Source organism: Muscardinus avellanarius (assembly GCF_963383645.1).
Source record: "Muscardinus avellanarius genome assembly, chromosome: 14".
Lineage (NCBI taxonomy): Eukaryota > Metazoa > Chordata > Mammalia > Rodentia > Gliridae > Muscardinus > Muscardinus avellanarius.
Window position 1 is genome coordinate 91,756,789 of NC_137800.1, and position 25,660 is coordinate 91,782,448.

At 61.4% G+C, this 25,660-nt stretch overlaps 1 protein-coding gene across 1 annotated transcript; it reads right to left on the bottom strand.

Moving 5' to 3' along the window:
• Positions 1-252: 252 nt before the first annotated feature.
• CPNE5 (copine 5) lies at positions 253-23,051 on the bottom strand (the record flags this gene model as incomplete). The annotated part of the gene is made up of 6 exons (XM_080710900.1): positions 253-333; positions 528-567; positions 1,921-2,024; positions 10,358-10,404; positions 11,353-11,393; positions 22,957-23,051. The coding sequence occupies 6 exons, from the start codon at positions 23,049-23,051 to the stop codon at positions 253-255; spliced, it is 408 nt and encodes a 135-aa protein (XP_080567026.1).
• Positions 23,052-25,660: the final 2,609 nt, after the last annotated feature.

The following is a 25,660-nucleotide window of genomic DNA, read 5'->3' on the forward strand; positions in this document are numbered from 1 at the left end:
TCCTGGCCGCGTGACCCTGGGCAAGGCCCTCCCTCTCTGGGTTTAGCGTCTTCCCCTGCGCTCCCGCGGTAGGGGTGGGCTGGAGGAGAGCGGTGGACCTTCCCGGGAGAAAGGAGGGCCTGGTTCCCTCCCAGGAGACTGGGTTAGAAGCGGGGTGTTCCAGGGCAGGGCCCATGGGTCCTGTGACTGGCTACTGGCGGTAGGGAACTGGTCTCTGGGAAGCAGCCCTGGCAGGGTGAACCCCCCCCTCACTCACGTGAGGGGCTTCTCCAGACGGCTTCCAGAGGACCCTACAATCTCTCCCAGGGTGCAGAAGGCCTGGCCCAGGAAGTCCTGCAGATCAGGGACAGAGAGACCAGGGTCACCCGCGGCGGCACAGCCCTCTCGCCGCCCCCACGGAAGCCAGAGGGCCCCGAAGTGGCCACACACAGACACAGCAGAGACACACGGTCACAGGGACGCCCGCGGGCCACCCAGAGGGTGGCACTTAAAAACAATCCGGACTCTCGGGCCACATGCGGACTCACGTGCTTGGACAGATCCGGGCTCTTGGAGTCAACGTCGTACCTACAGAGAGGGTGCAGGGGCAGAGAGGAGCCTGGTGGCGGGAGGGGTCCTGCCCAGCCCTCCCCAGGCCCACCGCCAAGACACAAAGGGAGCCTTCCACCACGCGCCCCGACAAGTGCTGTCCCTTGATCTGAGCATCGGCGGCCAGAGGAGATGCGACAGGAGCCTCAGCCCAGCACGGTGGCCACGCCTGTGACCCCAGCACTTGGGAGGCTGAGACAGGAGGATGGCAGGTTCAGGGCCAGCCTCCAACACTTAGCAAGGCCCTGCTTTGAGATAAAATAAATAAGTAAATAGGGTCTAGCTTGGAGGTAGAATGCCCTTAAGGTCAATCCCTACTATAAAAAAAAAAAAATCCTATCTATCCATCTCCTTATCTCCACCTAAGCCCAAAGAAAACAAAAACAGAGGCCTGCTGGGCTTCGGGCGATCGAGCCCCTTTCCCTTCGCTGTCTCTCGGCGGGGGCCGCCCCCACCTCGCCTCAGCCTCCCGCAGGTGGCGCCGCCCCTGCCTGAGCAGAGTGTCCGCGCAGTGTCTGCCTGCGCTCCCCTGCCCGGCACCGTCCAAATGCCCCCGTAAGGTCCACCCTGAGCGGCACCTGCCCTCCCCAGCCGGCTGGCCACTAGTCTCGGGCACACAGACCTTTCTGTTTCTTTTTCTTTTTGGTACTGGGGACTGAACCCAGAGGCATTCTACCTCCAAGCTACTATTTTATTTTGAAGCAGGGTCTTGCTAAGTTGCTGAGGCTGGCCTTGAACCTGCGATCCTCCTGCCTCAGCCTCCCAAGTCCTGGGATTACAGGCGTGCGCCACCATGCCTGGCTCCTCTCCCTCTTTCTGGTGGACCCACACGCCTTGAGCCCCAGCACGTCTGCAGACAGGGAGGATGGAGGGGTCCTTCCCACAAGTCCCTACCAGGGGGAGAGGGGCGCAGGAGGCAGGGCCCAGAGCGGTCCCCAGGATCTCCCGCGGGGCAGTCCCCAGAGCCGGACAACTGGCCCGGTGCCTTCCCCCACCGCCCAGGGGACTGGCACCTGGGGAGGGAGGGAGGGGCCTTTGTGCAGCGGCTGCTCCACCCCTCCCCTGCCCTGGGACCCCCAAACGTCTCCTCCCCTGCCCCGTGAGGTGCCAAGGCCCAGCTCCCGCCCATGCTCCCCCAGCCCCAGTGCTCCCCCAGCCCCAGCTCCGGCCCCAGCGCTCCCCCAGCCCCAGCTCCAGCCCCAGTGCTCCCCCAGCCCCACCTGCAGCCCCAATGCTCCCCCAGCCCCAGCTCCAGCCCCAGTGCTCCCCCAGCCCCAGTGCTCCCCCAGCCCCACCTGCAGCCCCACGTCCCCCAGCCCAGCATCCACTCACAGGTCGAAGCGGAGGTTCTGCTTCTCCTCAAAGAAGTAGTCCACGATGAACTTGCGCACGAAGTCGGGGTTGAGCGTGTTATCGATGACCTCTGTGCGCCCGAACTGCAAGAGGGCACGCGCGGGCCTGGGCTGCCGGGCGGGGCCGACCTGCTCCCCCGCACTAGGCCCTCACTGCAGCCTCGGGAGGGACCAAGGGCCAGGGCTCCCGGCCGGCGGTGCCCAGATCCCGGCCCTGCGGTTTAGGCGCAGCTCTGGGGCTGTCTGTTACTCGGCAGTAGGTGACTAACACAGACTGAATTTCCCTCCTTGTCCTTGAGCAGGGCCTTGCCGACTTTGCATACACCACTCAAAAGCCCCACTAAACTCCCGAGTGTCTGTGGCAAGTCCTCCTCCATCCTGACTTTGTAGTGCATAAAACGGCCGCACACACGTCCCGCGCCCCCGTGCTAGGCCCCGCGCCCCACCTGAGACCTACCCTTCTGCCCCGAATCAAGTCAGAAGCTTGCAAAAGGGAACCTCCGTCTCAAGACGGCGAGGCGTCAGTGAGGAGCACCGGCTTGGGAGTCTCCGTCCCTTCGAACCCACCTCTTCTTCTAGACGACGCCTTTGCGGGGTGCCTCTCCTGTCCCGCCTCTCTGCCCAGACCATCAGGCCTCATGGTCCCCTCTCCTGCTGACCAGCTCCCACAGGCGCGTCTCCATGCTGGAGGCCTGGCTCCCTGGAGGGCCTGCCCCAGCCCCCACGCAACTCTGGGCGCCCTGGCCCTGCCTTGCTGCCTGCCTGGCGGTGGCCTGCAGCGGCGCCCTCCACCATGGGTCGGGAGCTTCCCGGGCACCGGAGAGCCCCCGTTATCGTCGAGGCCCGCCACACCCGACACACCGGTGCTGATGGCTACGTCACGGAGCGCGGACACTGCCCAGGAGCGGCTGTACTGCCAGCAAGGCCTTCCCAGACGAGCTCTCATCTTAGAGACCAGACGACAGCCAAGCGGAAGGAAAAGCAAGGTAGCTTGCCCAGGGTCACGCGGCTAAAAGCCCCGGGCCTCGGGCGCAATGGCTGTGTTCCCCGGACCACGCAGCACTCGGGTGGGTAGGCAGGCAGGGGCTGTCGGCCACCTCCGCCCACGGCTACCGGGCCGGGCACAGTGGGCAGCGTGAACCGGCCGTGAATTGAGGCTGAGCCCCAATTCACGTAATAAGTAAAAAGGGCTGGGGTGTAGCTCAGAGGTAAATGGCACCGGAACCCAATCCCTGGTCACACACCACACACACACACCCTTCAGCTGGTGCTTTTTAAAATACCCTGCTCAAGTCCCACTACAGCCCGGTCAGGTCCGAATCCCGGCTGCCCGGGAACCTGCGATCCTCCTGGCTCAGCCTCGGGCACTGGGATTGCAGGCGTGCACCCCCACGGCCGCTCCTGATGGCTTTCTTAAGGCATATTCCAGGCCAGCGCTCAGGTAGCAGGCCCCCCTCCTGTTTTCTGCACGGCCCTCCTCCCCGACCTCTGGCAGCACCCCCAGGAGTGAGCCGGGCAACCTCTTCCGCAGCCCCCCCCCCACTCCCCAAAGGCCCCACCCGGGAGGCTGCTGACAAGCTGCTGTTAAATGGTGCTGGAATTGGGCGGAGGGGAATTCTCTGGAGACTGAGCTCTGCCTAAGAAGAGAATGGAGTTCCCCTGGAAACGTGGCGAGGAGGGGCCGGGGACTCAGCCCCCAGCCTCCGCTGGAGCATCAGGCAGGGCCAGTGCTTACCAGGACTCAGAGGTAATTAACATCCACCATGAGAAACCACCCGGGGCTTCCTGAAGATGTTTTATGGCTTCATTGCTTGATCTAATAACAAAGGGGGGCTCAAACCCAGGTGCTAAAAACCTAAGGGGCGCCAGGTCCCTTAGGTTTATCAGCAGCGCTGATAAGAGAGGGAAGAGAGAGAGAGAGAGAGAGAGAGAGAGAGAGAGAGAGAAGAGAGAAGAGAGAGAGAGGGAAAGGCAGTTTGGCTGCAGCCTCTTGTCTGAAGAAGCGCCCCGCTGTGGGAGCCCAGGACCTGCAGCCCGACCCCGACCAGGACCCCGGGGATCGGAGCCACCCAGCCAGCCGGCTGCACTGGACCTGGGGCCTTGGTGGTCAGGGAGTGCCGCGATGTAGTGGCTCCTGGTCTCAGGCTACAAAGCCCAGCGGAAGAGCTGGTCCCCAGGGCTCCGGAGACCTCCATGATGGAGCCCCAAGAATCTCAATTAAGCAGTGTTAATTACTCATCACCTGTCCCAGAGGGCCCCGGAGGGGCTCTGCTATACTCTTTGGGGCTGAACCCCGGGGCTCTATGTAAGTAAGAGCTGGCGTTCAAGCTCACCAGGCAGCGGACAGCCGTCCGGGACTGGAAGTCCAGGTCCGCAGCAAGGTCCTCCTAGACGGGCCTCCCCATCTGGAGGCGTCTTGGACTGGGGCTCCCCTGCAATGCCCCATGCCGCTCCCTGCTGGTATGGCCTCCTCCCTGAAGCCTTGCCCTGCAGCCCCCATCCCGGTTTGGGAGCTGGGAAATGTCGGGGTGTTTCTCCAGTTCTACAGGGCCCAGCACCACGCTTGGGGACCAAGGCGCCAGGCAGGTCCCAGCCCCCCATGGAGGGGTCTGGGGTGGGCGCTCCCTGCCCTGCCCCGTCCCCAGGCACAGCGCTGCCCTGTGGGTCTGCTCAGCCTCGCCCGTGCCGTGGAGAAATCTCATCATTAAATCTCCCCAAACCCCTTCGAGCAGAATTCTCCTGCCTGCTGGGGCTCTGACTGATGGATCTTGCCCATCACAAACACATCCACATAGCGCTTCCGCCGCCCCGCCGCCCACCTGTGCAAATTCACGTCACCAAGAGAGTGCGGGCTACCCCCGCTGAAGCCAGACGCCAGTGTCCCGGGCAGTCCCCGCGGGGTCTCGGCGCTGTCCCACCTCCTGTCTCTTATAAAACACGTCAATTAACAAGTTGAAGCCGGTGTGGCGGCGTTTGCCTGTAATCCTAATACTGAGACAGGAGGCTGAGACAGGAGGATCGCGGGTTCACAGCAGCCTCAGCGACTCAGTGAGGCTCTCTGCAATTTAGAGAGACCCTGTTTCAAAATAAAGAATAAAAACTAGGGCAGGGGGTGTAGCTCAGAGGAGGAATGCCCTTGGGTTCCATTCCCACTACCGCGCGCGCACACACACACACACACACACACACACACACACACACGATGACTAAGACGTGCAAATTTTCAAGCTGGAGGGAACTAAACCCTTCCTTCACCCCCTGATAAAACAGAGGCAGGACACAGAGCAGCAGCTGGCCGCGCCCCTGCCGCCGGCTTCTCTGGCTTCTTTCTTTCCTCCACCCTCCTCTTCCTCCCTCTGCACCGTGACTTCTCGTCTTCCAGACACTTCTACACCCCACGATCTTGCTCCACCTCCCCGCGACCCCAGGCGACGGCACCCTCCTGCCCCGGACAGATGAGCAGTGAACCCCAGGAGTGCCGCATGCACTCGCCCCGCTGCGGCCTGAGTCTCCTCTGCCTTTCTGCAAATGACAGCCGCTTGGCGCTTCCGACGTGCCCAGCCGGCAGCGGGGATGGAGGGCCGGCTCTCCCGCAGCCGCGCTCCCTGTGACCTCCCTCTGTCACTGATGGCCCCCTAACTGGAGACCCTAAAAGCCGGCCCCTGGCCAGGCTTGGTGGCGCACGCTTGTCATCCCCGCGCTTAGGAGGTGGAGACAGGAGGATCGTGCAGGTTCAGAGCCAGTCTCCCTGGCTTAGGAGACCCTGTTTCCAAATAAAAATATAAAATAGGTCTGGGAGTATAGCCCAGAGGTAGAAGGGCTTCCAGGAACCCCAGTACCACCAAAAAAAAAAAAAAAAGAAAGAAAAAGAAAAAGAAAAAAGCCGGCCCCTTGTGAGTCCCATGTTTCCCGGGATTAGAACAAGAGCCTCATCTGCGACGGGGCCGGGGGCGGGGTCGCAGGTGGACTTATCAGCCAGCCAGCTCGCCTGCCATCCTAGCACTCCGGGGGCTGAGGAAGGAGGATCGCAGGTTCCAGGACAGCCTCTGCAAGTAGCCAGGCTCTCATCAACCAGGAGAGACCCTGCTTCAAAATAAAAATAAGCCAGGTGTGGTGGCACACACCTGTCGTCCCAGTATTTGGGAGACTGAGAAAGGAGGATCCCAGGTTAGAGGACAGCCTCAGCAAATGGTGAGCCTCTCAGCAGCTTAGTGAGACTGTTTCCAAATAAAAATACAATAGGGCTAGGGGGTGGAGAGAGAGAGAGAGAGGGGGGGGGGGGAGGGGCACCACGCGCACGCACCGAGCCAGCCAGGCCTGGGGGGACCAGGCCCCAGGAGCCCTGGTGACCCTCCAGACCCTCCCAAGTACTCTGATCTGTCGCTCGACACTCTCTAGTGGAGTTGCTGGGCGGAGCGAGGACCCCTCGTGCCTCGGCTCCCCACCTGTGGTGTGGTGAGGACCCAAGAGAGGACGGGCGCTGCTGATGTGGGTGCCGTACGGGAGAGGGAAGGCAGGGCTCCCCATCGCCCTCCAGGTGGCACCGTGTAACCATGGCACCGGCCGTACACTCGCACACGCCTGTGATCCTGGTGCTTGGGAGGCTGAGACAGGACTGCAGGTTGGAGGCCAGCCTGAAGCTTAAGTACTTTCTTTCCTCCCTCCTCCCTTTACCTGAGGTGCTGGGAATTGACTCCAGGGGCATCCTACCTCTGAGCTAAATCCTCAGCCCTATTTTATTTTGAAACAGGGTTTCACTAACTTGCAGAAGGCCTTGCTAAGTTCCTGAGGCTGACCTTGAACCTGCGATCCTCCTGTCTCAGCCTCCCAAGCAGAGGAATTACGAGTGTGTGCCACCATTCCTGGCTTGTGAGACCCTAGTTTTTTTCTTTCTTTCTTTTTCTTTTTTCTTTTTTTTTTTTTTTTTTGGTGGTACTGGGGATGGAACCCTTCTACCTCCAGGCTACACTCCCAGACCTATTTTTATACTTTTGTTTGGAAACAGGGTCTCTTAAGCTAGTGCGGCTGGCTTTGAACCTGTGCGATCCTCCTGTCTCAGCCTCCCAAGTGCGGGGATTACAAGTGTGCGCCACCACGCCCGGCTTCTTTTTCTTTCTTGTGTGTGGTACTGAGGATTGAACCAGGGCACCTTAACTTCGAGCTATACCCCCAGCCCTATTTTTTTAAATTTATTTGGAAGCAGGGTCTCGCTCTAGGTTGATAAGACTCCCACTACTTGCTGAGGCTGTCCTCGAACCTGTGAACCTCTTGTCTCAGGCTCCCAAGTACTAGGACTGCAGTGGTGTGCCACCAGGCCTGGCTGTGAGACCCCACTTCAAGGTAAACAAGTACAAAGGGCTGGATATAGCTCAGAGGTACCGCGCTACAGATCAAGACCCCGCTCACCGTGCAGTGCACGCAGAGACCCCGGGCTCCGGCAGGGCCGAGGCGCGGTGGGCTGCACAGCCGAGGCCCGGGACGCCTCCTCTCCAGGGCCAGGACAGCCACCCCCACTTTTCTGGCGGAGGCCCATGCGTGGCTCCCTGCCCCGTGTCCCTCTGTCCAGCGACAGCCATTCGGGCTCTTCCTGCCTGGCCGGGCCGACGCCCAGGACACGCGCGAGGCCGGGCCAGGTTGATGTAAACAGCGCTCGACTTCTTGGGCTAAAATGACATCTCGAATCAATTTTCATAAAACGTGCTGACACATTTAGGTGCTGGGAAGCTGGAGCTTTCTCAGAAGGCATAAAAATGACCCAAATGGTTAAAATCATCGGAAGCCCGGCGGCCAGTACCACGAGGGCGCTGCGCCCTCCCCGGCTGTAGCCTGGCCTCCCGGGGGTGAAGCCCAGGTCCGCGCCCAGCTGGGCCCGCGCCCGCGCCCGGCGCAGGATCAACGCTCGGCCGAGGCTGTGGCGTTGGGGTGGGCGCTGGCGTCAAAGCGCAGTGTGCAGGCGGGCAGCTGGGGAGCTGGCTCTCGGCCTGCAGGGGCCTCCTTCCCCGGCACGGGTGCCTACGGGTTATTTATTTATTTATTTATTTTATGCTGAGGGTTGAACCCAGGGGCATTCTACCTCTGAGCTCTACACCCCCAGCCCTATTTTTTTTTTTTGAAACAGGGCCCCACTCCTTGCTGAGGCTGGCTTCAAACCTGTGCTCCTCCCGTGTCAGCCTCCCGAGTACCAGGACTCCAGGCGTGTGTGCCACCATGCCCAGCTCACAGAAGCTTTCTGTTGCAAATGCTGACCTGGGCCAAGGGACCAGCAAGGCCCCGGGAGAGTGGCGTCTAGGGCACCAAGACGGCACACCTGGCGCTTTGCTGCCAGCACGTGGGCCGCCCACACCACAGGCCTGGGAGGCCGGAGTGCGCCATCTCACACCCACAGACGCCCAGGGGTAGAGAAAAACCCAGGTCCTGCTTCCAGAAATGGCCGGAGCGAGGGCGAGGCACGGCCGGCCGGACAGCAGCCCTGGCCTTCCCAGCACTCCCTGGCGTAGATGTGCGTGGCGCAGCGGGAACCAAACGGGACTCCCAATCACAGGACAGAATCAGCCAGGCGTGGTGGGCACGCTTGTATCCCAGCACTCAGGAGGCTGAGACAGGAGGATCTGGGTTCACAGCCAGCCTCGGCTACTTAGTGAAGCCCTCTGCAAAATAAAAAATAAAACGCAGGGCTGGGGGTGTCGCTTGGAGGTAGAATACCCCTGGGTTCAGTCGGAAGCCACACACACACACACACACACACACACACACACACACACCAGAATGTAATTACTTATGCACGGAGCACTGCGCTTCCGTGGAGACCCTTCCAGACTCTCCTTAATGAATCACCAGGACACTAGCTCCATTCTCAAAGCTCGGCCACAGGCCCTCAAACATGAGTCCACCCAAGTAGGCTAAAGTTTCCCTAGCAGTGGGTCTGTGCTTCAGCGGCCCGCGCCCTGGAGGGGGCGAAAGGAATCCTCGGCCGGCCCCTCTGGACATATTTACCACAGGCTTTCTACGCGGAGGCCCCACCACGGCCTCTCGCTCCCGCCAGGCCTGGACCGGCCGTGGCGCTCCAGCTGGGCCACTCACAAGAAGCGGGAAGTTGGTTATGAAAACGTGGGTTAGCAGCCGGGCGCCGTGGCGCACACACCTGTCATCCCAGTACTTGGGAGGCTGAGACGGGAAGGATCTCAGGTTTGAGGCCAGCCTCAGCAATGTAGCGAGACTCTCGGCAACCTCTTTCAAAATAAAAAAGAAATAAATAGGGCTGGGGATATAGCTCCGAGACAGAAGGCCCCCAGGTGAAATCCCCAGCCTCCCCCACATACAAATAAAAAATAAGGTTCTGGAAGCTTCACTGGCCACCCTGACCCTGTCCTCGGGAGGCCACTCGCCGTGGCCTGGGCACGAGTCACCATGTGAACCAGCGCCGTCCTGAGACCTGGGGCTAGACCGTCCCACAGCCCTGCTAGCCCTGGGGGCGCCCAGCCAGCCTCCACCCGGAGCCCCTGCAGTCCAAGCCCCTCTGGCCATCCCTGAGGCCAGCTCCAATCAAGCCACCAGGAAACAGCACCTCCCCAGCCGCAGCCTCGCCCTCCTGTCCCAGAGGAAGGAGGATGGCTCCTGTGAGCTCGGGCAACCCGGCCAGAATCCTCCTCTCCTCTGTGGGCCTGAGGAGCCCAGGGCGGCTCGGCGCGGGGCCGGCTCCCTCCTACGCCCTCGCTCCTTGCGAGGCACCGCGGCGCACTGGGCCCCGTCCTGGGCGCTCAAAGCCACGCTGTGTTAAAGCGGATGACAATCCCACCTCGCGGGGCCGACGCATGGCCAGACGGACAGGTGTGCAGAGCGCGTGTGACCGTGGGGAGGGCCGAGGGGAGGCGGGGAGGGGGCGCGGGATGGCGAGGCTGAGATGCGCGAGTGGGCCTGGGAAGGCCTCCGGAGGGGCACGCGGGGCCCAACTCTGCGGCACAGGACCGGCAGGTGCAAAGGCCCTGTGCTGGGACGGCCCCCAGGAGCCGAGGCCAGCCAGGCAAGGGAGGGAGGCTGGGGGCTGGGCCAGCGGGGCAGGAGACCCTGTTCCCTCGAGGCCTCTGGCTCCGGAGTCTGCCCTCTCCTCACGCCCGCGGCCAGGCGGGCCCACGGAGGGGATGAGAAGAGGAGGCGACAGCGGGCCGCGGGGGGGGGGGGGTAGCCTCCAAGACACCGGGGCCGGGCTCCACCCCCAGTGAACCGGGCTCAGCCTGGGTCGCGGGACTTGGTCGCCGCAGGGGCCACGTTGGAGCTGGGCCGCACCACGCTCACCGGGACAGAACCCGGACGGAGGCAGCCTCGGGGCGCGGGAGCCCAGACTCCCGCCACCTGCGACGGCCTTGGCGGGCTCTGCATGGGGCTCGCGGTCAGCCGAGGAGCCGCGGGGCTGCACCTACCTCCCTCCACTGCTTGTTCTCCATTCCCTGGGTGTACATGACGCACACTGTGGAGAGAGACAGGCCGTCACCTTCGCGGGGCCGGAGCGAGGCCGGGAGGGAGGCCGGGAGGGAGGCTGGAGCGAGGCCAGAGGGAGGCCGGGAGGGAGGCCGGAGGGAGGCTGGCTGCGGCCTCCGCTGCTCTCTGGGGCATCTGCACTGGGAGCCGGGTCCTGGCGATCAGGTCTATACGTTTGGCCCCCAGGTCTGGGCCCGGCTTCTGCTTTATTTTGGTGGCAGTACTAGGGATCAAACCCGGCAAGAGTCCGCCTCCGATTTCCACCCCCAGGCCTAATTTTGTATTTTTGTTTACTTGTTTCTTTGCGGTACTAGGGATGGAGCCCAGGGGCGTCTACCTCCGAGCAACAGTCCCAGCCCCACTTTTCTTTCTTTGTTCTTTGAAAGAGGGCCTCACTGAGTTGCAGAGGGCCTCACTAAGTAGCTGAGACTGCCCCTGAACCGCCGTCCTCTGGTCTCAGCTTCCCATGCTGGGATTACAAACCTGTGCCATATGCCCAGCTCCTGTTTTTTATTTTAAAACAGGGTCTCGCCTAGTTAATGTGTGCTGGCCTCACACCTGCGATCCTCCTGCCTCAGCCTCCCAAGTACTAGGATTATAGGTGTGCACCACCACGCCGGGCTCAGCCCCTCTCAACTGCGGGAAAACTAGGGTCCAAGAGCGGCCACACAGGCTGGGGGACGCTCAGCACCAGAGCCCGCACGCCAAGGCCGGCGTCCCTCCCGCGACACCCGGCGGGCTCATCAGTGCCGGGCTCCCGGGCGGGGCCTCTGGCCCTCCCGCCGCTCTTTTCTGCAGAGGCCTCGCAAGATGGCGATCAGGCCGATCAAGCCCCGGTTCCTCTTCTCTGGACACTACGGGAAGCGCTGGTCGTGGGGACATGCTCAGCAAGGGCTCGTGGGGTCACCCGGGAGCTGCTCATTCCACGAGGACTTACGTGGGTCAGACTTGGAGAACATGTCTTTGTCCAAGAGGTTCCTGAAAGAGGGAGAGAGAGAATTCAGCGGCTGGAGGGGAGCGGGCGGGGCCCCGGGCTGCTACCGAGACCCGAGAGAAGTCAGGCTCCCTAAGAGCCGGAGCCGGGCTCCCCACCTCCCAGCCGGACGCGGCCACACGTGCCCGGGACCCAGGCCCCGGGGGACGCCCGCCGGCCAATCCCCATCGGCCCGCGTGTAAGCCCTTCCTAGGAGCTCTGCAGTCGTCCTCTCTCAACAAATAAAATCAAGCAACGAGAACCTGTGCATCCTGAAGCCAGGATTGACCTGCACACATGTTCATGGGAGGCTGAGACAGGAGGAGCACAGGTTCAAAGCCAGCCTCAGCAACTTAGTAAGACTCTCAACAACTTAGCAAGACCTCCTTGTTTCAAAATAAAAATAAAAAATAGGGCTGGGAATATAGCTCAGAGGCGAATGTCCCTGGGTTCAATCCCCGGTACCACAGAAAACAAACCCCAAAAACTTGTCCACACAGCCTCCACAGACATAGTTTCTGAGGTTCTGTTTAAGCCAGGCGTGGCGGCGCACACTTGTAATCCCAGGACTTGGGAGGCTGAGACAGGAGGATCGCAGGTTCGAGGACAGCCTCAGCGAGTAGTGAGACTCTTGTCAACCTACTGAGAGTCTAAAAAATAAAACAGGGCTGGGTGTGGCTCAGAGGTAGGAGGTCCTGGGTTCCATCTCTAGGGCCAAAAGAAGAAAAACCAAAAACCAGTTTATTCTATCATCTCCCCTGTGCTGAGGCATTCATGAGTTACACCTCCCGGGGGTGTGGACTCATCTCAGCAGGGCCCTCTCTCCTCTCTCCTTTTTCTCTCTCTTTCTTTCTCTGTGTATGCGGTGCTGGGAATTGAACTCAGGGGTATTCTCCACCACTAAGCGACCTCCCTGGCCTTTTTATTATTTTATTTTATTTGTGGACTGAGGATGGAACCCAGGGGCATTCAACCTCCGAGCTACACCCCCTGCCCTATTTTTTATTCTTGATTTTGAAAAAGGATCTCACTGAGTTGCAAAGGGCCTCGCTAAGTAGCCGAGGCTGGCCGTGGACTGTGATCCTCCTGCCTCAGCCTCCGAGTGCTGGGCTTACAAGCGTGCGCCACCACGCCCGGCTTCCTTTTGATTTTTTATTTTGAGACAAGGTCTTACTAAGTTGCTGAGACTGGCCTCAAATCTGTGATCCTCCTGTCTCAGCCTCCCCAGTTCTGGGATGACAGACGTGTGACAGACGTGTGCCATCACGCCTGTCTTTTTGAGCAGGGTCCTTCTGTGGTCAAGACGCGGGGGCGCTCAGCAGGGTGACGGGGCAGAACGTTCTCCTGTGACGGCGGCGGCACAGTGACCCTCAGAAAGGTCCGGCTCAGCGTTCCCACGCCGCCTCATCTTCTGCAGGCGTGTCTGCACGCCCAGAGTCCCCACCGCCGTGACCAGAGGCGTGAGGAAGCGGCACGGCCACGGGGGAGCCGGGCCCTGGCTGGGAGGTGCCTGGCGCCCTGGCCTGCGCCCTTGGCACCCCAGGCCCTGCGCCATCTCCACACCAGCGCCTCCCCGCACCTGCCTCTCCCGGGCTCCCTGGCGGCCAGCCGGGCTGCAGTGGGTGCGTCCCCAGCGGCCAGGGCAGCGCTGAGCTGCGGACCCTTCCCGCCCGTGGGCAGCTCTGACTCCCTGCTCGCAGCGCCCCAATTCCCGGCTCTCTTCCCAGGGCTCAGCGGGGCCACCCCTCCCACAGTCCCGGGGCCTTGCCCCTCCTGTCCAACCGCAGCCCCCGGAGGCCCCTGCGCCCCTCGGCCAGCTTCCCCAAAGCAGCCCTGGCCTGAGTCGCCCACTGACAGGCAGCTCCGTGTCCGGCCGCACCAGGACCTGGGGCCGGATTGGAGAGGGGCAGGAGCGGCGCGGCCCAAAGGCCCGGTCACCATCCCCGAAGCCGCCAGCGGTGACCGCCTGTCAGCCACCTGACCCACAGCCAACCCCTGCCCACCCGAAGCACGAGCCAAGACCAGCTGGCAGACAGACTGCCAGACAGCTAGACAGACATGGCAGCAGCCTGGGGACCGCAATGCTGGAGAAGGTCCCATCGCCCCAGCTCTTCCCTGGGGCAGAGTCAGCATGCTCCCGAGAGCTCCCAGGCGGCTTCAGGGACGCAGCCCCCAGCCCAGCTCCGCACCGGTCCTCCTGCAGGAGCCTCTCCCACGGCCGCCCCGGCTGGGCCTCCCGGGCCAGGCTCAGCGGCACAGCGCTCCCAGCCCGAGGCCTCAGAGGACACAGGAGGAGCTCTGAAAGCCTGCGGTGGCCCGAGGGGCGCGCTGCTCCCGCCCGCAGGCAGGGGCTCAGGTAGGCAGGTCTGGGGCGTCTGTCTTGATTTAAAAGACAAAATGTCTTCACACAGAGGATGCTGACTGCGGCGGCGGGTCCTCAGGTGCAGCGAGGAACTGGAAAATTATGGGAGGGGGCGGTTCCCTATCAAAGCAAGGGCGGGGGGGGGGCTGTCTTTTTTTTTTTCTTTTGCTGCACTGAGGATAGAACCCAGGTATGTTCTCCCTCTGAGCTACACCCCCCAGTCCTACTTTTTATTCTTTATTTTGAAACAGGGTCTCACTAAGTTGCAGAGGGCCTCACTAAGTAGCTGAGGTGGTTCGCGAACCTGCGATCCTCCGGTCTCAGCCTCCCAAGTGCTGGGACTGCAAGCGTGCGCCTGCCTGAGCCCCTGCTGGAGGTGCAGCTCAGAGGCAGAGCACCCCTGGGTTCAATTCTGAGCGTCCCCCCCCCGAAATAAGAAGAAACAGCGGGTGCCCCACAGACCAGGACGGGACTCTCCGCCCAGGTCAAGCCCCTGGAGGTAAACTCACAGGCAGGCTCCTTCCACGCCAGCCGCGGTCTCGGGGCTCAGAGACAGGCAGCGGCCAGCCCACAGGCGCACAGCGCACGGCCTGGGGCGGGGCGAGCCAGGCCTTCTGCCCCACCGGGGCCTGACCACCAGGCACGAGGAGCCAGCCCGTAAGTGCTTTCTCTACTCCTGCTGTTTTTAGAGAGCTCAGAGAGAAATTTTTTCCAACAGGCAAAATGCATTTTCCCCCAAAGACATAAAACCCTTCAGCCGGCAGCCCGAGCTCGGTTCTTCCCTAAATGGAGGCCAGGGAAGCAGAGGCAGCCCTGGCCCCCGCTCCACCCAGGAATCATTTCCAGCTCCGAGGGCAGAATCCCCAGGCCCAGCCTGGCATCCCCGTGCTTGGGAGGCTGAGACAGGAGGATCGCAGGTTCAAGGCCAGCCTCAGCGAGGACGCGCGAGACGCCCAGCAACCTAGGAGACTGCTTCAAAGCAAAAAAATAAAAAGGGCCGGGTGTGTGGCTCGACACGGGACGCCCCTGGTTCCATCCCCACCCCCAGTGCAAATGGAAAAGCCCGCCTTGTACTGGCGTTCACTGGACCCTTAGCGGGGGCCGCAGACCCCCGGAACTGTGAGCGCACGGCATGTGGACGCGCACCTCCGCGCACACACACGTGCACATGCTTTTGCAGTTTTCCTAAGGTTCGTGAAGAGATCCACGAGGCTGCGACATTTCAGGAAAGGACCCCACGCCTCGGCAGCTCTCCAGCCCGGAGCGCAGGCCGGCCGCTGCTGGGACCACACCAGCTCTGCCCTCGCGCCGTCTGTGCGGCCTCAGGCAGGTCGCTTACCCTCTCTGTGCCGGAGCACCTGCCCCAGGAAGGAGGGGTTGCTAACAGTCCCCGCTCAAGGATCTTCTGGGATCAGCAGAGTTCCCCAGGAAGAACATTACAACGATTTCTGGCACGTAGCAAGTGGCAACTTAGTGCTGGGCACGGGGCCAGGGCCTGTGGCGCCGGGGCCCCTCCCTCCCTGGTCCTTACCGCCCGGCAGAGCGGGACGGCGGCCAGGAGCCAGGCTGCCCCGCCCAGCCCGGCGCCCCCCACCCTCTGGAGCAGCCTAATGCCAAGCACCTGGCAGAGGGGATGGCTCTATCACGCCGCGCGCGCCAGGCCCTGGTGGAGTCACGGACCCACCGCGTCCCCTCCCCGCACGGCAAGGCCGGGGAGATGTCACTCACGCCCCGGCAGGCGGGGCAGGCAGGCGGGGCGGGTCGGAACTCTGAAGCTCGCGGGAGCCATTTGTAACCGACAGCCAGCGCGTCCCCACCCTGGCATCCTCGGCAGCCCCCCATGCGCGACTGGAGAGCAACGGGGGCCTCTGTCGCCCCCGCCTGCTCCCCGAGGAGCGGGGGGGGGGGGACCCCGGCTCCTGGTTGCCCAGGACTGCGTCTCCCACCCTGGTCTAAAATGCAATTTCCACTCAGCTTAAAGAGCCTCCTGCCTGGGGCGATTTGCATTTTTATTATTGAGAATGCCGGGAATAATTGTGCCTCCCAAGCTGTGTGGGGGCCCAGGGCAGAGGCCTGAGCCCAGACTCAGGAGCAGGACCCCCGCCCGGGGCCAAGCCTCTTGGCAGGCTGCGCGGACAGGTGAGTGATGGCTTACCTGCCCGGTGGAGGCTGCAGCTTAAAGCAGACATAGGGAAGTGCGCCTCCTCTCTCCCAGCACTCCTCAGCCCCGTCTCAGGTTTATACAGCCACGCTGGGCATGGGCGCGCACACTGAATCCCCCTCCTTGGGAGGATGAGACGGGAGGGTCATAGGATAAAGGCCAGCCTCCTCTCAGCAACAAAATAGAAAAGGGCCGGGGTGTAGCTCCGAGGTAGAATGCCTCTGGGTTCAAGCTCCAGTATCACCAAAAGAGAGAGAGTAAAATAGGGCTGGGGGCACAGCTCAGAGGTAGAATGCCCCTGAGCTCAATCTCCAATACCAAAAATAAATAAATAAATAAATAATAAAAAAAGCTTCTCGAGCCTGGCGCAGTGGCCTGTCATCTCAGCACTTGGGAGGCTGAGACAGGAGGATCACAGGCTTGAGACCAGCCTCAGCAGCTTAGCAAGGTTCTCTGCAACACAGCGAGACCTCTGTTTCTCTCTCAGCAAGACCCTGTTTCAAAACAAAAATAAATTAATTAATTAAGAAAAAAAGAGCTGGGAGTGTAGCGTGGAGGTAGAATGCCCGTGGGTTTAATCCCCAGCACCACAAAAATAAATAAAACATCTCCAACAGCAATGGAATCCTCTGCAGAGCACTTACCCCACCAGACATAATGTGCTTAATAAAGAAGCGCTTATATTTGAGCTTACTGAATGTATTCTTTTTTTCGGCACTGGAGATGAAACCCAGGGGCATTCTCCTCTGCGCTATAACCCCAGCCCTATTTTTTATATTTTATTTTTATATTATTATTATTATTATTATTATTATTATTATTATTATTATTATTTGGTGGTACTGGGGTTCCTGGGAGCCCTCCTACCTCCGGGCTACGCTCCCAGACCTATTTTTTAATATTTTTCTTTGGAAACAAGGTCTCTTAAGCCAGCGCGGCTGGCTTCGAACCTGCGCGATCCTCCTGTCTCCGCCTCCCAAGCTCGGGGATGACAAGGAGCGCCACCACGCCCGGCCTACTTTTTATTCTTTATTTTGAAACAGGGCCTCACTGAGTTGCGGAGGCCTCACTAAGTAGCCGAGGCTGGCCGCGAACCGCGACCCTCCGGTCTCAGCCTCCCGAGTGCTGGATGACAAGCGCGCCCACCACGCCCGGCTTTATTAGATATATTCTATTCCACCCCACGCCCTGAGTGGAGGAGACGGTTCGCTCCTGTTCGGAGCTCTGCCCAACATCGGACCGCACCCGGTGGCCCGGGCTCGGAGGCGAACGCAGACCCGTGCCAGTGACCGGGCTGAGCGGCGCGGCTGCGGGCACCTGTACTGTCCTCACGCTGATCTGGCACCTGCCGGTTACACAAAACCCCGCAGACGCCATGTCTTTTGTCTTTATGACAGCCCCGGGATGTGAGCCGGCCGGCACGCCCCACCATGTTCAGCCGGAGAGGCCGAGGCCGGGCCTGGCCGAGTGCTAGGCTTGCTTGGGGCGTAGCCCGCTCCTGTCCCGAGTGACGCCCGACAGCACTCTCGGCTCACCACGAGATGCGCGGCCGCAGGGCTGACCGCTGAGTGTGTCTGCTGGGCGCCGACCTCCGCGGGGCGCAGCTGGAGCCACGGCCTTGGGGACCACGCCCCGCGTCACCTCCGTTTTCAGTCCGCTGAGTTGAGCTCAGCGTGTCCTGCCGACCATGGCCCGCACCTGTGCGCTCCTGAGCCCAGCAAACCTTTCTCCCTCTGAGCTGAGCTCGCCAGGCACTGAGTCACACGCAAGAACCGGGAGCACGCTGAGGCTGCGGTGAGCCGGCTGCGCTGCAGCCCCTGCCCACAACACCCAAAGGCTCGGAGGGCGGCCAGGCGGGGCTTAGGAAATGACACGCGCCTTCTCCCTTCCTCTGGGCTGACGCGTTACCAGGAAGAGAGGCGCCCGGGGGTCCAGCCCAGCTGCGCGCGGAGGGCCAGGGCCATCGCCTAACACAGGCTCTGCTGACTGAGGAAAACGGGGCGGCTCCTCCTCGTGCCAGCCCCAGGCCGCGTGCACGCTCCCAGCCCCTTTTTATTTCTTATCTGGAAACAGGATCTCACTAGGTTGATGAGTCTCACTACTTGCTGAGGCTGTCCTCGAACCTGCGATCCTCCTGTTTCAGCCTCCAAGCACTGGGATTACAAGTGTGTGCAGCCACACCAGGCTTCCTCTGGCTTTGAAGAATCCACGTGACAAGACCTGACGGTGGCCCAGAGGGGCCGAGAGTCACTCTGGTCAAACAACCAGCAAGAAAATAGGGCTTCCACCTCACAGCTGCGGGGAAGTAACCAGGCTAATGACCCCCATGCCTGGGGGGCACTACAGCCCGCCTTGCATTGGCCTCGTGAGACCCCCAAGTGGGGCCGGGCCGGGGACCCATAAAACCCGAGAGATAATACAGCCCTGTTGTTTTAAAGCCACTGGCTTTATAGACATGCCCTCTGCGGCAACCGAATGCTCATATCATGATCTTAGTTTGAACCGTGTAAGAGTGCCATTTTGAGTGGGTCAAAAGCACAAGCGGCTGGATCTAGTTCAACACCATACCCATGTGAAGCGCCCGGTCGCTCGTAAGTGCTGGGGAGAGCGTGGGGGTGCGCGCCCGTAAGCCCCATACTTGGGAGGCCGAGAAAGAGGCTCACAGGTTTGCAGCTGGCCTCAGCAACATAGTGAGAGCCTCTGCAGCTCAGTGAGCCTCTGCTTCAAAACTAAAAGGGAAAATCAGGCTGGGGGTGTAGCTTGGAGGCAGAACGCCCCGGGCGCCATCCCCAGCGCGCACACAAAGGCCCACTGGATGATTCCACTGGCTCGGCGCCTGGCTGTCTCTGACAGTTACACGGCCTCTTTCCTAGCCGGCTCTGACAGTTTCCACAGTGCCCCGGCCCTGGCTCCCCAGCGTCCCCCCTCCTGCCTGGCAGAAGAGAGGCTCAGAGCCGCTGCTGAGAGGTCTGGGGCGCAGCTCCAGAGTCGGGCTGCCTCTCAGGCCCCGCCAGCCAAACGCCAGCCCGTGCAGACAGCAGATAACGATGTCTCTGGGGCAGAGGCTGCAGCTGCCACCAGCCGTACCAGCTGGAGGGGAGAGGGCAGCCGCCCCGCATTGCAGCCGAGCTCGGGGGCCCTGCAGCCTCGGCGTCTCCCTGGGGCTCGAGAGCCCACGCAGAACCTCGGGGCTGTGCACTGCTTCCCGAAGGGGACCCCGCCCAAGCGCACAGCTTCCCGTTACATAAAAATGCAGATTGGCCAGGCTGGGTGGCGCACACCTGGAATCCCAGCTACTCTGGAGGCCAGTTTAAGGCCAGCCTGGGCAATTTAGCAAGACCCTATCTCAAAAAGGGAGCAGCTGGCCGGGCGTGGTGGGCACGCTTGTGATCCCCGCACTTGGGAGGCGGAGACAGGAGGATCGTGCAGGTTCGAAGCCAGCCGCGCTGGCTCAAGAGACCCTGTTTCCAAATAAAAAAGTATAAAAATAGGTCTGGGAGTGTAGCCCGGAGGTAGAAGGGCTTCCAGGAACCCCAGTACCACCAAAAAAACAAAACAAAAAAGGGAGCGGCTGGGGCTGGGGTGGGGCTCAGCGGTAGAGAGGCACTGGGTTAGTCCCCCATACGGCCCCCACAAAAAGAAAATTGTTCTTTCTAACCAACATGCAAATCCAGATTCGTGGACAAGATAAGAGCTGAAAAGCAGCGGGGCCTCTGGGGACAAGTAGGCTCCTTGTGTTTAATTCTGTGTGCTGGGGATTGAACCCAGGGGCGTTCCACCACTAAGCTACATTCCCAGCCCTTTAAAACCTTTAAAAGCAGTTTTGAGAAAACAAACTTGCTGGCCAGGTGTGGCGGCACAGGCTTGTAATCCCAGCATTCGGGAGGCAGAGACCAGAGGATCGCCATTCGCCTCAGCTACTTAGCGAGGCCCTTTGCAACTCGGTGAGACCCTGTTTCAAAAATAAAGAGACTAAAAACTAGGGCTGGGGTGTAGCTCGGAGGCAGAATGCTCCAGGGTTCCATCCCCAGTACCGCAAAAAAAAATGCTAAGTACCTGTGCACTGTCCTCAAACCTGCGATCCTCCTGGCTCGGCCTCCAAGTACAGGGATTACAGGTGTGTGCCACTGCACTCGGCCAGGCAAGGAAGTTTTGCAGGATGGCTAACAGTCAGGAGAGGCCAGGAAGACGGAAGAGGAGCTTTGCGCTCAAAGGAGAAGGGTCTTTAAAATCGCATTTTCTATGTCTGTTCGAATCTAGTCCCACAGACCATCTGCCGGGCCCATTCCCAAAGTTATCTCTAAGGATCTCTAGCTCTGTCGATGTGTAGGACCCACACCTGGGCTCCAGCTAGCACGGCAGATCCTCACTCCCTGGCGCCAAACAGCAGACAGCACAAGCTGCTCTTCATGGGTTAATTCACGTGAGAGTCACGGTTTCTTCACAGAGCAGGAGGCAGGGGCACGAGCCGCGGTGAGCCCTGTGATCCCAGGCAGGCCGGCGCCAGGGCCTCTGTTCTTAGCCACTGTGCCCAACCACCCAAGGCGTTCTGATCTTTGGCCTTGAGCTTACCAATGTGGGTAAAAAGCATTGCTGGAGCCGGGCGTGGTGGGCACGCTTGCAATCCCAGCATTCAGGAGGCTGAGACAGGAGGATCGCAGTTCAAGGACAGCCTCAGCTACTTAGTGAGGCCCTCTGCAACTCAGTGAGACCCTGTTTCCAAATAAAGAATAAAAAATAGGGCTCAGGGTGTAGCTCGGAGGTAGAAGGGCCCTGGGTTCCATTACCAGGACTGCAAAAACAAAACAAAACAAAACACATTGCTAGGGGTGGTCTATACCTTAGCTACAGTGTGCCCTGCCTGGAGAGGGACCTCGCCTCTCCACGCCGCCTGCCATCTCCGAGGGGCCAGAGATGGCAGCTCACAGTCGTCCCTGAACACCCCCCAGATGCCACCAGACCCTCTGGGGTCCCCGCACACAGCCCCTCTGCTGCCCACCAGCAGGTGTTGTCTAGCTGCCCACAGCGGCGTCTCTCGTGGCCGCCTCTTGGGCCCAGTGGGCGCTGAGCACAGGTGAGGGCGGGACTTCACTCTAACTGCACGGTGAGGAGCCTGCCAGAGAAAGCCCCGCATCCCGCCCTCCTCGCCCTCCTCGCCCTCCTCGCCCTCCTCGCCCCTGCTCTCCTGTGTGTCCAGCTCGCCGTGTTCTAGGAGGGGGAGCTGGCCTCTGATCACCTGAAGACAGGAGCTACAGATGAAGGCCTGCTCTCCCCCTCCTGGCTTTCTGGAGAGCAGGGGCAGGCCCTCCCGGGCTGGGGCTGGGGTCAAGCTGGCACCACTCCCTCCGGCCAGGGTGGCTCAGAGGCACCCTCGGGCGGCCCAGTGGACCGCCTTAGGACACTTCCTGTAGCTCCTCTTTTTTTTCCCAGTACTGGGGATGGCACCCAGGGTCCCTCTACCTTGAGCCATACCCAGGCACTTTTTATTTTTATTGCAAAACAGTGTCTTGCTACGTTGCTGACGCTGTCTTGGAATCTGTGATCCCCGTCTCAGCCTCCCAAGTGCGGGAGACGTGCGCCCCGCGCCTGTGGCTACTTGTGGAGCGCCCAGGGGCGCCGGCTAGGACCCTGCTTCTCCATCCCGCAGGCAACAGGCCACCAGCGCCTGTGCCAGGCACGGGGGTTTTCTGTCTTTGTTTTGTTTCAGGACAGAAGGTTGGACCCAGAGGCATTCTGCCTCCTAGCTATACCCCCAGCCCTATTTTATTTTTATTTTGAAACCGGGTTTGGCTAAGCTGCGGAGGCGGGCGTCCAACCTGTGGCCTCGGCAGCGGCTGCTCTGGGGAAGCAGGCGGCGTCCGCACACCTGAGCCGCCGAGTCAGGCTGAGGGCTCAGCATTCCCAGGACCCGGGAAGCAGAGCACAGGGGTTCCAGCGGGTGTCTGGGGAGGGGCTCCTGGAATTGGGGAGCATAAGGCCCGGCCTCTGGGGACCCGGGACACGAAGGAGAGCAGTGTGGCGGGGAGGCTGTTCTGAGGAAGGCTGGAGGAGGAGGAGGCCGCGTGTGGAGGAGGAGGGCTGGCAGGGTGGAAGCCGCTGACACCTGCGGGGAGGGCAGAGACCCAGCAGAGCAATCGCAGGGGCGGCGGCCCCCCCTGAGATGCTCTCCTCTCTCCGGGAGGGTCTGGTTGGGGGGGCATGGTTCTACTCCCCAGCCCTGGGCTCCACTCACCTCCAAGTCTTCAGGAGGGAGCCCCTGAGCCCCTCCTGCCTGCCCGCCTGCCCCCGCCCGGAGGCTCCAGCCCTACCTGAAGTCCCAGCGTCACAACTTGGCAGTGTGGAGGGGGCACAAGGGTGCATGGAAAATCTGGCCAAGCAGTGACCCAGAAGAAGGCGGGTGGTGATTTGGGGCGGGGGTGCAGCCGGAGCTCCGGAAAGGCTGCTGGTAATTGGGGGCATCTTGGGGGGACCCGTCACGGTGCCCTCAGTCCCAGCAAGCAGTGACCCTCGGCCAGCCACAGAGGGGCTGCGGGGTCCCCCTTGTCCACCTGTGCCCTCCTCCTGCCTGGGGCAGCTCCCCCTGGGCTAGGCGAGGGCGCTCTTAGCCAGAGGTTACCCTGAACCCCGCGTGAGGAAGCTGAGGATTTGGGGGTGACAGCAGCCCATGAAAATACCCCTCCACCTCCCAGCCAGATTCCAAATCTCACCACGCCCCCGCCGGCTTTGCCTGGGGCGGCGTGGAGCCCCGCGCCCGCTGCCCACCCTCCGCAGACAAGTGGTCCGCGAGGGAAGGCTTTCGCCCCCAGGAGGGCGCGGGAGGCGCGGGGCAGGGGCGCGGAGGCTGGGCGCCGGAGGGCGGGCGGGCGGGTGGGTGGGTGGGCGCCCCCGGGCCCCGCAGCCCCCGGCCCCTCATCCCCGGCCCCGGAGCCCCCGGCCCCTGCAGCCCCCAGCTCCCGGCCCCGCAGCCCCCGCGCCCCCAGTCCCGCAGCCCCCGGCCCCCGCCCCGCAAACTTTCGGAGGGCGCCGCGGCGGGCGGGCGGCTCACCTGCAGGACACGGTGATCTCCACCTTGGTGGCCGGGATGCTGCCCGCCAGGGAGTCGAACTCGCTCAGCGACGCCATGTCCTCGGGCCGCTCCATCGCCGCCCGCCGAGCCCGCGGAGTGAGCCGCGAGCCGCCAGCCGGGCGGGCGGGCGGGCTGTGCGCGTGTGCGGCGGGTGTGCCCGGCCGGGCTCCGCCCCGTGCGCGCGCCTGCCTGCCTCGGTTTCCCCGCCAGCCCCCGGCCTAGGAGCCTGGAGCCGCTGGGGGCGGCGGCCGGGGAGCGGAGCGCCCCCACCCCACCCCTACCCCGCGCCCCGCACCCCTACCCCGACCACTACCCCGCGCCCCGCACCCCGCCCCGCACCCCCACCCCTACCCCTACCCCGCGCCCCGCACCCATACCCCGCACCCCCACCCCTACCCCGCGCCCCGCACCCCGCCCCGCACCCCTACCCCTGCCCCGCGCCCCTACCCCTAACCCTACCCCGCGCCCCGCACCCTACCCCGCACCCCCACCCCTACCCATACCCCTGCCCCGCGCCCCGCACCCCTACCCCTACCCCTACCCTGCGCCCCTGCCCCGCGCGCCCCTACCCCACACTCCTACCCCACCCCTACCCCTACCCCGCACCCCTACCCCGCGCCCCTGCCCCTACCCCGCACCCATACCCCGCGCCCCTGCCCCTACCCCGCACCCATACCCCTACCCCGCGCCCCTGCCCCGCACCCCTGCCCCTACCCCGCACCCATACCCCGCGCCCCTGCCCCTACCCCGCACCCATACCCCGCGCCCCGCCTCCGCTGAGATCCTTCGCAGCAGCCGGCCAGGACCCGAGCAGGGCCGGGCGACGAGGGTCCGGTCCACGCGGACAGCTGGCGGCCCCCCCTGCTCCCACACAGCCACCGGGCCTCCTCCAAGGCAAAATAGAATTCCTGCTCTTTTTTCTTTTAATATTTTTATTATTTTCTTTTCTTTTACTTTGTGTGGTGTTGAGGATTGAGACCAGGGGCATTCTACCTCTGAGCTACACCTTCAGCCGATTTTTTATTCTTTATTTGGAAACAGGGTCTCATTGAGTCACGAAGGCCTCACTAAGTAGTAGCTGAGGCTGTCCTCCACCGATCCTGTCTCCGCCTCTCAACTACTGGGATTACAAAAGCGGGCCACCATACCCGGATCTTAATTTTTTTTAATTTTTATTGATTTTAAGTTTAAAATCCAGTTCAAACTCCAAGTGGAAATAGTGTTTTCAATATATTTCTTAGCCAGGCACGGTGGCGCACACTTGTCATCCCAGCATTCTGGAGGCTGACACTGGAGGATCGCCGTTCGCAGACAGCCTCGGCTACCTAGTGAGGCCCTCTGCAACTCAGTGAGACCCGGCTTCAAAATAAAGAATAAAAATAGGGCAGGGGCTGTAGCTCGGAGGTCAGATGGCCCTGGGTTCCATCCCCAGACCCGCCAAAAAACATATTTTTTTCCTTAAACTATTAGTCCATATAATAAGAAATAACAGAATAAAATAAGGTGAGGTTTTCATGCCAGTGGTTTCTTTATCTTCTTAGGATGAATTACATTTTAAAAATGTGATAGCCGGGCGTGGCGGCGCACGCTTGTCATCCCCGCGCTTGGGAGGCGGAGGCAGGAGGATCGCGCAGGTTCGAAGCCAGCCGTGCTGGCGTAAGAGACCCTGTTTCCAAAAAAATATATAAAATAGGTCTGGGGGTGTGGCCCGGAGGTAGAAGGGCTTCCAGGAACCCCAGGACCACACACACAAAAAAAGGTCTGGGAGTGTAGCCTGGAAGTAGAAGGGCTTCCAGGAACCCCAGTACCACCAAAAAAAAGAGAGAGAGAGAACTGTACAGAAAACAGAAAAATATTTTAGTGACTCGCCAAAACTCGTGGCTGTGAATGTTTGAAATGCACCTCTGAGCCGGGCGCGGTGGGCGCGCTTGTGAGCCCAGCATTCGGGAGGCTGAGCCCCGAGGGGCGCGGTGGAGGACGGCCTCAGCTGCTCAGCTACCTAGTGAGGCCTCTGCATCTCAGTGAGACTCTGTTTCCAAATAAAGAATTAAAAACTAGGGCTGGGGTGTAGCTTGGGGGTAGAATGCCCCTGGCTTGTTCCAGCCCCAGTACTGCAATATATATATATTTGAGTAAAGAAGAAACAGGGTTTCCAGCGCTGTCCAAGGCGGCACTGGCCTCTCTCTTTCCCCTTCCCTTTCCTTCTTCCCCGCCCCCTTCCTTTCTATTTCTTTCTATTTTTCCTCCTTCTTCCTTCTTTGTACTGAACATTGAACCCAGCGGCGCTCTACCTGTGCGCTCAGCCCTTTGAGATTCTGAAACAGGAGTGCATTCACTCAGTTACCACAGCGGCCTCCAGCCCGCGGTCCTCCCGGGGCGGCCTCCCGAGCGCTGGGGTCACAGGCGGTGGCACCCCACTCAGGCTGGACAAGATCGGAATGTCTGCTCCCACCGCTCCACAGCTGCCGCGGACGACGCTCGAGGTGTGCGGCGGGCTCGCCCTGTGCCGTGAGTACTCACTGAGCGGCTCCAGCCTGGCTCTGGGAGGGCCACCTTGGAGCTGTGCGGGAGGCGGGCCAGAAGCCACCTTTCACTTTGTAGACATTATGCATGTTCCACGAGACCTTCATTTGAAAGTTTGTAGTATATTCGAAGGACCAGTGCGTGCTTTAAAATTCTTAAG